Below are 13,906 nucleotides of genomic sequence, written 5' to 3' on the forward strand. Positions count from 1 at the left end.
TTTCTAACTCTGACAGATTAGAGGGAGCTGATTTCTCCATCCCCTCTTCTAATGTGCACACAGGGGCTTATTTATGTCTAAGTGTTTTCTGAGAAGTTGACTTTTAATTGGTTATTTGCTCTTGCAGCATTCTTTCCAGGATTAGCAAACAATGTAAACAATTAGTAAACAATGAGAGGAAACAAAACAAACACTCACACAAGAGTCATTCAAAGGTTCTTAACTGTGAGCGTCTGCTTCAAACCAACATAAGAATCTCTTGTGCTGCGGACTGTACACACCTGAGGTGTGAATGAAATAAATTTGTGCCTTGATTAGCTGGAGAGGCGGCCCTATCAGCCAGATCCCTTCAGTTCAGAGCATGTCTGGGCTCAAAGTGACAGCTAATGGTATTGTACAGTATTTTGGCTTCAGTTGTGTACAATGGAAGGAGATGAGAAGTAGAAAGCAGGAGCGTCACTAGGTTTTAAGGGCAGGGGAGGTTTAGCCCCCAAGAGATGCACAGGATGTGAGCAAACACAACATTTCACAAACAGCTAACATAGAGAAATTATTTATTGTGATTATTTTCAGTCAGCCTATATATATATATTTTTTTCTCCTTAATAAAAGCTCAAGTTACATGAGACTTGACATTTGTCATATTCATATTGAGTTCCATATTATTCCAAGACTGTCCACATCACAAATGACTCTATCCTGTGAAATCCTTTAGATGACCTTTCCCGTAGAGGTCTTTCCCCTCTCACTCCCTGTGCTCCTCTGCCCTGCCTTATAACTGTATTTTTATTATTATTATTATTATTATTATTATTATTATTATTATTATCCACTGATGCTAATCATAGTAAATGAGCTCAGCTCCTATTTCAGATGTGCATTCATGCATACAGTGAGAAACACAGCTGATGCTCCAGAAGGAAGCCCAAAGATAGTATATGGTAAAACGAGTGCATACTTAACTCTATAAACAACCAGGGCCTTCACAATGCATGTCAGACTAACTAGCGAGCTAAGCAGCAGAATACTTTTCGAGCTGGAATGTAACTAATAACGAAACAACGTGAGACGTGCATACTGTGCAAGCTAGGTTTTTATTTGGCAAACAGGGAGGACTTGGTTCATTAATTACCTGGGACTTTCTGCTGTTAGCTGGGGGCTGCAGCCAACTAATTATTACTAACAGCAGAGAAGAATACTTACTTTCTGGAAAAACTTTCTCATATCCATTCTGCATTCACGTCCTTCTCCTAACGCTGTTCTAGTCGCTCTGTGTATACTTCAACGTACACGCACGCTGCAGGAGTGTAAGCTAGGTCGCAGGAAAAACGCGGACTGGATTTTCAGTCATGTGGGCGGTCTCTATATGAACAAGTGGAATGGATTGGATAACGACGCACTGAAGGGCCTCTCTTTACCTTACACGATGAAGTGAAGGGAAACTGACAGATTCATGATCATATTTAAGTAAATTATGACAGGTTATATTATTATTTATTTAAGCTCATATTCTAGCCATACTGTATATATTGAATTTGTTAACACTTTTTGTAAAAAAAAAAAAAATTGTTATAAAAACACCAAATTATTTAGGGGGGGTTTAGGCCCCCTAGAATAGGCCTAATGAATCAAAATAATCACAAAAGATGAAGCAGGGGATCATGGGAGTTATTCTCCCTGTGACTCCATGTGTCCCATGTATCCAAGTATGATTACATCCTTTATACGTTTTTATCACAGCAGCACATTCAGCAACAGTACGGCAGCTTTCAGTAGCTGATATTACATCCGGTGTTTTCACTGCGACTATGAACGTGACGTGTCGGTCAAGTCTACTCTGTCATTGCAGGTGCCACGAAAGACACAGGGTGTTGAAACTATAACATTACATATTTCTCTGGCTTTGAAATATTTAAGGTAATGTAAGTTGGCAACAACAAAAACTATTTACATCATTGCTTTAGTCAGTTTTGTATTATTTAATCATACTAGGATATTGAATAATTCTGCAGGTTCAAGTCAAAGCATTATTTCATTGTTGTCCATTTGTATCAACATGTAAGGGTAAAAAATATGGCTAATTTCAACCCTCATAAACAGTATGTCTGCATCAATGCACACCTGCTACTGGGGGATTTTATAGTCCACTTTATTTTCTCACTAACTGGTTTGAGATGGCCCTGAACATGGCAGCCTCCACTCTATGACCATAAAAACAGAAGTGCAGTGCACAGGGTGAAGTGTGTAGAATTGCAGCGAGCCAGAGATGGAGTCGGTGCAGGTGTTCCCATCGGTAACTTCTTTCATCCACACAAAGATGTTACACAAATGAATCGTACAATCAGTCCCCACTCCAGAGTACAAACTGCCATAATGGCCCAAGTTGGACATGCAGCCTCAGTGAAATCATGCGGGTCAACAGGCTCTATTGAGACAGATGCTCGCAGGCCTTCTCACTCAGCCCACAGTTCGTGCTATCGAGGGAGATGAATACACAGCATCTGGTTTGAGCTGCCAAATGAAAAGAATCCAATTTGAAAGCCAAAGTCAGGATGTCTCAAATTGAGTTCATACCGAGGCAATCTATCACACAGTATCTTCCGTTTAACATAAGCACTTTTTTAAACGGCCATGGTGACATTTTCAATTTTCAGCCATGCATGCCATCTCACCAGACAGCTGTCATATTACGAGACACGCTTTTTCAGAAAGGCACTTTTCTAAAAACAGCGTGAAAGCCTCGACTTGAATATAATATATAATAGTTCTCTTTTGGGGAAGATCCTGGCACTAGGATTTTATCAAAATAGGTTTCAGCATGTCTCTATTTGATCACACTCCCTTCTCTAATCAAATACTTTGTTTTTTACCTATGGTCTTTTTTTCTTTTTATCATTTTTTGGAGCTTCAGCAGGAAAGCAGAAACAAATCCACAAGTAACCACTCAGCATGGGTGTGGACGATGTGTCGACTGTTCTATGGAGAAGAGAAATCATTTTTAAAAACTCCCATAGCTGTACTCCAAAGAAGCGATGCACACATATTAACAACAATGATCTTATTTACAGCGTCCTCTCAAAGGCACAGTTAACATTTAAAGGAGCAGGTCGGAAATGTTTCCACCGCGCCACAAACACATACACACACGCACACACACGAATTGCATTGCACAGCAACCAAAAGTCATTATTTTGATAATATCCTGTCAAAAAACAACAACAAAATGAAAAGTTGTCCTCCCGCAGGCATGCAGAGACAATTCCCTTCTCAGTGAAGCCGCAATGTCTGTTGGACCCAAACGGCTCATATCATTCCTGTAGGTCAGCTAAATCACCAAACAGATAATACAAAACACTGGCTGCTCTTTTATGTGTCAGGGAGAACAGAGAAGGGGTGCAGTGACATTTTAAAACTTGCAGCTGATGCCAAGACAACAACTTGTTAAAAGTGTCCAAAGTCACCGTATCTCTTTTTAAAAAAAAAAAAAAATGTCTGGACACCCCTGGAGATAATTAAAGATAAATAAGAACAAGTAGCTGGGAAAGAGAAGAAGGAATGTCAGAGTACTCTGGTATAGCATATCGTATCGCATCTTTATATATAACTTCTTTTATATACCTTCCCACTCTCTGAAAAATCAGTCATATATCTCTCTGTATGTGCAGTTTCACACTTCTCAATGATGAAGTCTGCAGGCGGTGATTTAAAACCTTTGTTTGACTCATGAATAGTCTCCCTCTCTATCGTATTCTTCTTTTTTATTCATTTTTGTACACTTTCTCACACTCATACATTAACAATCTGTCTCTGTCTTCTTCCACACGCACAGAGCAGTCATGCACACTGAAGTATGCGCTGTCACGCGCAGCAGATACAATATGCGCACACAGACACGCAAACCTGCCTCCCTCTGCAAGGGTCATTTAGTCAGACAGTGTCCTAGTTTTAGCTGAATCCTGATGGGAGTTTTAAGAGGAAAAAAAAACAGCGGTTACTACAACACACAGAAGACGGCTCATCAGAGGGAGAACAGCTCTCATCACAGCTACTCAGCTCGACTCCTGCCCTGTTGAAATTAAATATGGGGTGAGGTGCAGGAATAGTGAGGAAGTGAGAGGCAAAAACAAAGGAGCTATTTACCAAAACAGACACTGCAGTGTGAAGAAACTAGAGGAGCTGCAACATCTATCTTCATAAAGTTGAAAGAGTAATTGTACAAACCTTTAATTAAATGCATCACCAAAGTGTTTATTTAATAAGCTGAGAGGGACTACAGCACAACAATACATATATAAACCTTCTACAATCAGTCAAGAGGGACATTAGCAGCAAAGAAATGATTTTATTGTCTTGGACGCTGTTAATAGTCTCGGATGTGTGTTTCATAGGCGAGAAAAACGCTCTTTTTTTCATGCCAGTCAAGCACCTTGAAGCTCTTTAATTGAATTAAATTTAACTGAATTGAGCTGAATAGAACTGAAAGGAATGGAGGCACAGCGAGAGAGAAACAAAGAGTCAATATATTATCTTAGTTCAACGGTCTCTAATGCACTGCAGGCCGTCTGTTATTCTCCATTGAGTGACTATAGTCATTTCTATTCTGCTCTATCCCAAATGAGTTTGTCTGGTTCTGCACTGCTGGTCTATGTGGAGGCTAGCGGTCTGCTAATGCACACACCGATCTCCCACTGATTTTTAACAGAACACCCTCTCTCTTTCGCTGTCACTCTCCCCTGCTCTGTTTCTATTTGATTGTACATTAAGGAGTCTGTCTGGTCTTCACCTTTTAATCTCTCTTTCACGCTCGCTGTATGTGGAGGCTGAACTGAAAGATCTGTCATTTTCTAAAAGGTTCAAATTTGATGGATTCAACATGCATACATTTTGAAAGTCAGTTCTTTTGGCTCAAGTTATGTTCCTCTACCACTAATGTAAATATGTAATAATGTATTTATCAGGACACATTATAATTAGCTTACAAACTCTGCAGTTTACACATAATCAAAAAGATTTTAATTTATTTTATACTACTATTTTTCCAAAGAGACTCATATCTACGAGAGGCAGTGTACAGCACAGTTAAATGAAAAGACCAAAAATAACACGTGAAATCAGAATATCTGTTTAAATCAATCACAGTAATAAATACACAAGGCACAGCATCGACAGCTACATTTGTCTGCCTCAAAGTCATTCAAACTCACCTCAAAATCATCCAATGAAAACAGCTCGTTTGTTCTATTAGACATGAGCAGACTAAATCCTGAAACCAAAGAGTCAAAGTTCCCATACTCTTCTGACTTCTGAAATTGGTTCAAATAAAAGTAACTATAAAGGACATTTTTTTTGTTAAATTGCAATTTGTTGTTAGATTACAGACATTAATTTGCCTTTGATTAAAAGGCAGATTAAATTGCCATTTAAAGTTGCAGGTCTGCACATCAAAAGAATCACATTTTATTGATTTGCAGCCTGCAAAGAAGAGTGGAAACTTAGAGCAAAGAAATCTGTTACCAATACATCAATATTAATCAGTTACAGAATTAATATAGATGTCTTAATGCATGATGATGGCGGCGCTTCGTTACGACACTTGAATAGTATTACAGTCTGAAAGGGGCTCAAGTGTCCTACCTCCGAACAGGGAATGTCTCAATTATGTGCAGTGATGCAGAGTACAGTATGTTGAGGTCTTTGTCTTGACCTCAGTGTAAAAGGTTTTTACCCTCTAATTTCTCGTCTTTCTTTTTCTTCCATCTCCGTCTCTTTGTGTCTGTAGCCCTCTGCGGAGGATATGTCTACGGTAAAACGGGAACGATTCTGTCTCCTGGGTTTCCTGACTTCTACCCAAATTCTCTTAACTGCACCTGGACTATAGAGGTGTCTCATGGAAAAGGTAGGATGACACTCCAGCAGAACCAATGGGAACACCAAATAATTTGCATTGCAATATATAACCTGTCAATCTATCCATCCATTTCATTTCCAGGAGTCCATCTGGTTTTCCACACCTTTCATCTGGAGGAGAACCACGACTACCTCTCCATCATCGAAGATGGCAACTTCCAGGTTCCAGTGGCTCGACTCACGGGCTTGGTACTGCCCCCTAGTGTCAAAGCAGGACTCTTCGGAAACTTCAGCGCTCAGCTACGTTTCATATCGGATTTTTCCATGAGCTATGAAGGCTTTAATATAACTTTCTCAGGTAAGAACACGTGAACAGAAGCAGACATTCATTTACATGGATGTAGCTGAAAGTAAATCAGACTGGACTCTCTCACATGTAGCTTCAGTTGAATTAATACATTAATAGCCAGCTCTATAGATTGTTAAGCTGACGTTATCAGTATCAAAGATACATGGTGGCTAAAGAAGCATTAAAATACCAGCTCACTGAGGAGCTGCAGGCACTGCTTCTCTCCAAAGCTACGCTATAGTTTAATTTAAAGCCCAGCATGAAACAGATCTTTGAGAGTATCTACTGCAGTGTCGTGATTTAATTTAAAAGGGATAGAACCAATCATGAGATAGAAGGCGGGACATAACATTGGGATATATTTGATTGAATTGTTAGCTTTGACAAAGCTTGCAGAGAGTGCAGGCTTTCGACATTTGAAGTGTTTAACAGGAAGATAAAATTAGAACATTTAACACAGGAATGCTGGTTTAAAACCCGGAATCTTTATTTTTTTATATCATGGGAATAATTTAATATGTTTCCTACTATATGATTTTATCAAGTTAATGCCATTTTCAGTTACTAATGTGTCGGAGCATGAGGATTAGTTGATCAAAGTTACCAGCAATACTGTATAAATTAACCTAGCTATCTCACCAGTGAGTCATGAGTCAGAGTGCGGGCCTTTTTGTTTATCTGATCGTGTTAAAGGCTTCTCTTCCTTTAAAAGTCAGACATATTGTTTTTAGATTAATAAAAGAAGACCTTGAATCAATGTCTGGTTCTTTATAAGTCGGTGTGTTACTGCATGTTAGTTTAGTCTGACTGTAAGAAACTGCAAATCAATTCCCCTCCACATCACAAGGAGACACCATGCAGTGTATAGGTATAAATGGTAGAACCTCCTAACCTATAAATAGAGGTCAGAAGAAGCTCTTCCTCCCTTTGTTCACAAACATTTCTATGATGGACTGCTGTTGCCATGTGTCTTTAGAACCATGGCAATCAGCAGTACATCTGAATAAAAGGTGCTCAGAGCCGGAGGACCATTTGTTGGTTGTTGTTCAACTGGAGCCACACACCAACAGGAAACAGAATTTCTGTTCTGTTAAATCCTTCTATTTTAACATAAATCACGCTTCAGATGTACTGCTGATTGCCATGGTTCTAAAGACACATGGCAACAGCAGTCCATCATAGAAATGTTTGTGAACAAAGGGAGGAAGAGCTTCTTCTGACCTCTATGTATAGGTTAGGAGGTTCTACCATTTACACCTATACACTGCACGGTGTCTCCTTGTGGTGTGGAGGGGAATTGATTTGCAGTTTCTTACACTGACAGTAATGTAGTTTGTACATCAATAATACTTTTAGCCTCTCAAACACCATTTTTAATTCATACAAAGACATGCAGGTCTGGACTGTTCTCTTTGGTATATTAATCACAAATGCACCATGAAGAAAGCTCTTGCCAACATTTAGCAAAGTATTAGTGTTAAGGCAAAGTGTCCTAACAGGCAGCCACCTCGAGCAGAACCAGGTTCATAGAAAGTCTGCGTTGTACTCTCAGAAAGAGAGCTCGAGAGAAAAAAAAAAAAAACAACAACAACTATTTGTTTGTCTTTCCAACTATGACACCTCAGTCTTGGCTACATTAACGTCATTTGTGCAGTTCTGTTTTGTTTTGCATCACTTCTTGTTTATCTCCCTGGATGAACAGAATACGACTTGGAGCCATGCGAGGACCCTGGCGTGCCGGCATTCAGCAGGAGGATGGGCTTCAGGTTTGAAGTCGGTGACTCACTGGCCTTCTCTTGTTTTCATGGCTACCGACTTGAGGGTGACAGCAAGATCACATGTCTTGGAGGGGGCAGGCGCGTCTGGAGCAACTCCCTACCACGATGCATCGGTAAGACGGTCCAGTAGGCGGAGCCTCTTTTCCTGGAGTGGAGACGAAGTCTATCATTTAAACTGTTGGCATTTTACTCCTTGAACTTTTGTTTAACACCATTGCTTTCGTACAGACCACTATAAATAGCAATATTGTAACCAGCCTTTTAAAGGCATTTCTGCATCTCATGTTTATAGCTTTAGGGTGGTTTATCTTATGACCGGCAGCTTGTAATATATAACTTTTCGAATTAACTTCACCTTTTGAATACGCCCAGAGGTAACCGCATTTTCCAGGTTGTAATTCAGCAGCATTTTATTGCTAGCACAGTGGTAATTAACTATTATTTGACTGGTTTGCCGTTGGATTTATTTGCACAGATTCAGCTGCTCGCAAGTTGTAATTTGCTTTCTGATGAGTATCAGTGCTTTCTTGGATGCAGGCTGGTAATTTACGAGAGCCTGACGGGTGGCTGCTGGTCCCTTTCAAGTCCCAAAAAGAGCAGAGTGAAAATGCTATAAAAGCATTATGTGTGAGGAGATCAGGCCTGAGTAAGAGGAAACAAGAGCAACACCAGCTGGTCACGTCAGTGGGCTTCAGCTCTCTCATTCTTCAGCTCTCTGCGTCTCTCTTTTTTAACAACCCTCTCACTGTTTCTTCCTCTCTCCTTCTGTATTTAGAGAAATCCTCTGCGAGATAATTAGAGCATTAGCTGCTATGTGAAAAGTGTTAATACTGTCATTTGTTACTCCCCTTTTCCCTTTTCTAATTTCTCCCTGCATAATTTTCAAAAAGCCCTTGTATGTTTTGGCTCATCTGGTAGCTTCTTTTCATTCCTCTTCCAGTTCTTTGTGCATCATTTCTTCCCCTGATACCCTCCCTTCTCTACTCTTCTCTATACTGTCTTCACTTCCAGAAGACTCATTGCTGCATTGAATCGACATACATGGTGAAAGTCCAGATCTTGCAAGGATTGGGCCTTAGCAGAACATTTACAAACATGTGTTGTATTTCAGATTTGGGCAGATTTGATTAACACTGCATTTATGGGTTCTCTCTCTCAGTGAGTTCCGTGTTGTTCTTTCGTGTCCATCTCATTGTGTCCTTTCTCATCGTCTCCTGTTTTAAGTGGAGGTTGTCCTCCTCAACAAGTCATGTTTGTTTGGCTTTGCTCTTCTCCTCATTAACATATAACGACACAACTCTGTCTCACAAAATAGCACTTATTTAAATACTAGACTTCCGTTGCACCAGCAAGATTACTGTGAACATTTCTATGAAACATGATTTCACAAACAAATCCAGACCTGCTTTTGGTCCACGTCTTTCTGACTTGCCTTTTTTTTTTAATCTTCTTCATTTTATGTTTAAGGGATCCGCTCTTAGTGTTTTACTTGTGTGTGTTACTTTTCCTCCTCTCTTATTGTCTTATGAGCGCTTTGAAGCTGTTTTACACCAAATGATGAATTGTTATTATCTTCATTATCGTCATCATGACTGCTCAGTCTAATGAGGTTTGTGGTTTTATTGGATACCTCATTTTCTTTCATCTCTCTTTTTTCAAGTAGAATCAAGACTCCTCTATGCCTTTTTCCCCCCAAACAATGAGACAACCCATATATTCTGACTGTTTGAAGGTAATTAGGTAGAAAGGCCTTGATTTTGATCCACGCTGTCTCTTCCCCCCCCTTTCCTGTCTTGCTGCAGCGGAGTGTGGAGCCTCCTCACTGGGCCCTGAAGGTGTTCTCCTTTCTCCTAACTTCCCTTCAAACTATGATAACAACCATGAATGCATCTACCGCATCACTACTGAAAAGGGCAAAGGAATCCAGCTGAAAGCAGAGAGCTTCTTGTTGCAAGATGGAGACTATCTGAAGGTACGTGTGAATACAAGCACAAGCTAATAGGACTGCATACTGTATATGCACTCCTGAAAATATCTAGATAATTTCCAGAGGACTACTCCAGGTATTCACCCGACCTGACTGTTCACATATGCACCTCACAGTGGTAGACTGTCCCTGTCAGACTGGGGGGGAACAGAAAACGTAATGCAGCTGTTTAATTAGACTGCAAGAGATTGTAGCGGTGCTGGGCAGACAGTCTACCCCTGACTTCAGTCATAGGGCATACTGTAAGCATCACTCCCCTCTCCCATTAGCTTGAGGTGAATTATCTGGAGAACATCCTGTTGCCAGACTTGCAGGAGAAACTCCAGATGAGGTCGGAGTGAAAAAAGTGGCTGTTTGCCTTCGCACATGCAGCTCCTCTGGAAAATCTCTGGATTGTTTCAGAAGTTTTTTGTAAGTGTGAATGTTTACAGATTCACACACACACAGTGCACAAACAATATACAGTAATAGTCATATGCAAGATCATGTAGCTTTGGCATGCATGCTTGGAAGCATTATACTAAAATGTGATTACTTGGAATGATGCTTTAAAAGGAAATGTAAACTGAGGCGTGGCTGCTGACACAGTTACATAATGTGTCATCCAAGGAACAAAGGAAGTGTTTGGTGTAGTTACCACTTAAAGAGCATCAAATAACACAATGAAGGACATGTTAGTCCTGTTTGCATGTATAAAACATTTCACTTATTTCATCACTTGGCATGGTCCAAGTCTTTTAATTTAGAGCCAAGGGAACAGAGTCATAAATCATCGTTAATTTCCACTACGTAGCTGCTGGCTGTCAGTACTTTTCTATTTTTGGAGAAGGCAAAAATCTATGGCAATCACTGTTAGGTCTAATTTAAAAAATTTTAACAGCTTGTTATGATTATCAAATTACAGAAAAAAATGTGCAGTTTACAAGATTATGTAAGCAATGGCACATTTTCTATGCTCAAAGTCACCTCAGTCTGCAAAACATAAGATATGAACGACTATACAACCTCAACAATCAACCAATCAATCATTGATCAATCAATCTCTCAGTAGATATATATTTTTGTATTCCTTTAATAATAATAAAGTTTTGTAAAACACTTTTCTAAATACCCAAAGATGCTTTGACGAAAAACAAACAACAATCAATTAACAAAACATAAACTATCAATGTTAGGGGAAGGATGGGAGTTCGTGATTGTAGGTGATGTTGAAGATTCCTTGAAGGAGGTGAGTGTCGAGGAGTCTCAAATGTTTTTTTGGAAAGAGTTCCAGAGGGTGGGAGCAGCAACGGACAAGACCCTGCTCCCCCAGGACCGATAGTTTGTCCTGCAGGGAGGGACAGGGGGTGTGGATCGGCAGATCTGAGGGTGTGGGTGGGGGGGGGGTGCCAGCGGAGGAGCTCAGACAGGTAGAGGGAGCCAGGTTATGAAGTCTTTGCAGGTGAGCATGAGCCGTTTGAAGTTTATACACTGGGAGATGGGGAGCCAGTGGAGGTTGTGAAGGACGGGTGTGATGTGGTCTCTGATGCTGGAGTGTGCTAGGAAACGGGCAGCTGAGTTCTTTCGTGCCAATTCACAACACATGTTATTTCAAGTATTTACACAGAGAAGCAGGTTGAAGCTGCGCTTTTTGTTTTATTATTTATAGAAGCTGAGCATTGATCCAACATAAGCAAAACATCTGGCAACACTTAGCAAAGTAAAAAAAAAACCTTGCACATCCATTTCATAAAACAGGTGCATAATATGAGAGCAAGGTGTCCATTAGAGATATAAAGGTAAACTCCTGCACACTGTCTAACTTGCTAACAAATATTGCCAATGTATTCGTTCTGCACCCTCAGATCTTCTTTACGTCTAGTTCTGAAATGTTGCCAATAAATGTAATAAGTGCATGTTAAAAAATAAAACCGACCCCTTCTGTCAATCAATGTGTGGTTACAGTGTAGAGAGAAGCATATCAAACTGAATCACTGACATCCTGAAATACACCTGGAAGTGATTCTGAAGCTTTTTTATTGTCAGGAGAAACTCTCCTCGCTCTTGTCGTGTTTTCATGTGGAAGGACCCCCGTATATTTTTTAATTTTTTTAATTTTTTTTAAGACGTGAAAGAAGCAGAAAATCATCTTCACAGCTTGACCACTCTGTGTGATGAGTATGAGGCACTTTTTTGAAATAATAGAAAATAATCAAATCGCACTGTGTGCAAGGTGTAACAGGTTTTTTTTTTTTTTCTCAGATTAAGGATCCAAAAACGCATCAGAAAATAAAAGGACTTCGTGTGCAAAGGCCTTTAGACTTAGACTAATGTGAGTGAGCAAGTTAGACAGTGTGCAGGAGTACCTGAACCGCACTCGTGTTGAACCGCCATCAATTTGTCAATCATACATTTCCTGTCTTTGTGTTCTGTAGTCATGTTTATGTCAATTGTTCCAAATCTGTAAACATACAGAGCTGTATTACATGGCTGGTGCATGTGAAAAGTTTGAGGATAAGCTGCAAGGTCTTTGAATCCTGAGATGAACCAATCTGTTGTTAAATCGTATTAGCGAGGTTTGCCCCAGCTGTTCGATGGGTTAAACATTGTTGTAAGAAGCATTGACATCCCTGCAGGGGTTTATTACCCGTGTTCTCTATTAGTGCTGATGGTGCTTCTGCTGCAGTGGCCATCCACGGCTGAATAAATACACAGGAAGCAGAGGCACAGAAGGATCAATTGTACTTCTGTTAACCCTCTAACAAACTCACTGCAATGCTCTATGCTTGTTTTCAAAGGTTAGGCTGTGTGTTGTGTTTTTTTTAATTTATTTTACTTTTATTGGTTTTAATATTAGCTAACACTGAATCAGATAAGATTGCTCTGGAACAAAATGCATTATTCATGCTATAAGACTCGCTCTATGCTGACCAGTGGGCAGATATACAAGAGATACTGGGATGCCATAAGCTATTTTATCATTTTTTATGTAGCCTTATTGTGCCCCCATAAACACAAGGATTTTCAACTGTCATAATAAACAGTATGTAAAAGAGATTTACTGAAGTGTTTACATATTATACAAATCAACGTGCATACTTGTTTATGTCTGAAGTGAGGAAGAATTACAGATGTTCCCAAGCCTCATAATTCCTCTTAAGTCCTCTCTGGGGTGCGTGTGCCTCTTCCATGTCTGTGTGAGCAGATGTGTGAGCTTTTTTACAGTCTTCTTGACGCCGTCCTACAGAAAACGTCTAAGTCCTTTTTCTATTCACAATGTCTCTTAGCCGTATTAGGCTTGAGGGCATGGTTAAGCCAGTATGTGGTTGGAGTGTATTATCAGCATTAGGCCTGGAGCATTGGCTGAGCCTGTCGGTGGTTAGACTGTATTAGCCTGGCTTTTAGACAGGCATAACATTAGTGTATAAGGTGGAAGTGTTCCCAGTGGACAAGGTATTTAAAAAAGAGAACAAATCCTTGTAGAGGAAAGGTGACACCAAGATGGTGAACAGGCATAAACAGATATTGCGTAGCGCTATTCTCCATCACAGCGACTGTCCTGTAATAAGGCACGACATAAAGCCAACAAGCAGAAGTTTTTTTGACTTGCGTTTTTTTTAACATTCCTCTCATCGTCTCTGTGATTAGGATGCGACAGCACTGGAGAGAGAAGGAAGGTGTTTCCAATTTTCTAACTTGTGTTCTACTTGGGGAAATGCTCATAATAATGACATTGATAAATTGATTCCTTATCAGAAAATAACACTAAGAAGGAGAAGAGAACACAGACAGTGACTGGAGATCACAAAAGTTAATGAGCACACACTGGATGCTAACAAAGCAATCAAAAAATAATGACAGGCCTCAAGACAGATTGGAATGAGGAAACATCACGTTTAACCTCGGGCAACAAAAAATACGATTTTAGACTTGTATTTTAATAGTGTGGATCCAAGTAAGAAACAT

General features: G+C 39.9%; 1 protein-coding gene across 3 annotated transcripts in view; it reads left to right on the forward strand.

Annotated features, from left to right (window-relative positions):
• Positions 1 to 13,906, forward strand: part of LOC306821691 (CUB and sushi domain-containing protein 1) — a 418,062-nt gene that overhangs the window by 289,131 nt on the left and 115,025 nt on the right. For all 3 annotated transcript variants that reach the window (XM_079340244.1, XM_079340245.1, XM_079340246.1), the window contains 4 exons: positions 5,780 to 5,896; positions 5,990 to 6,205; positions 7,899 to 8,087; positions 9,777 to 9,946. In XM_079340244.1, the coding sequence (XP_079196370.1) occupies positions 5,780 to 5,896; positions 5,990 to 6,205; positions 7,899 to 8,087; positions 9,777 to 9,946 (692 nt within the window). The remainder of the gene's footprint in view (positions 1 to 5,779; positions 5,897 to 5,989; positions 6,206 to 7,898; positions 8,088 to 9,776; positions 9,947 to 13,906) is intronic.

Source organism: Symphodus melops (genome assembly GCF_947650265.1).
Source record: "Symphodus melops genome assembly, chromosome: 3".
Lineage (NCBI taxonomy): Eukaryota > Metazoa > Chordata > Actinopteri > Labriformes > Labridae > Symphodus > Symphodus melops.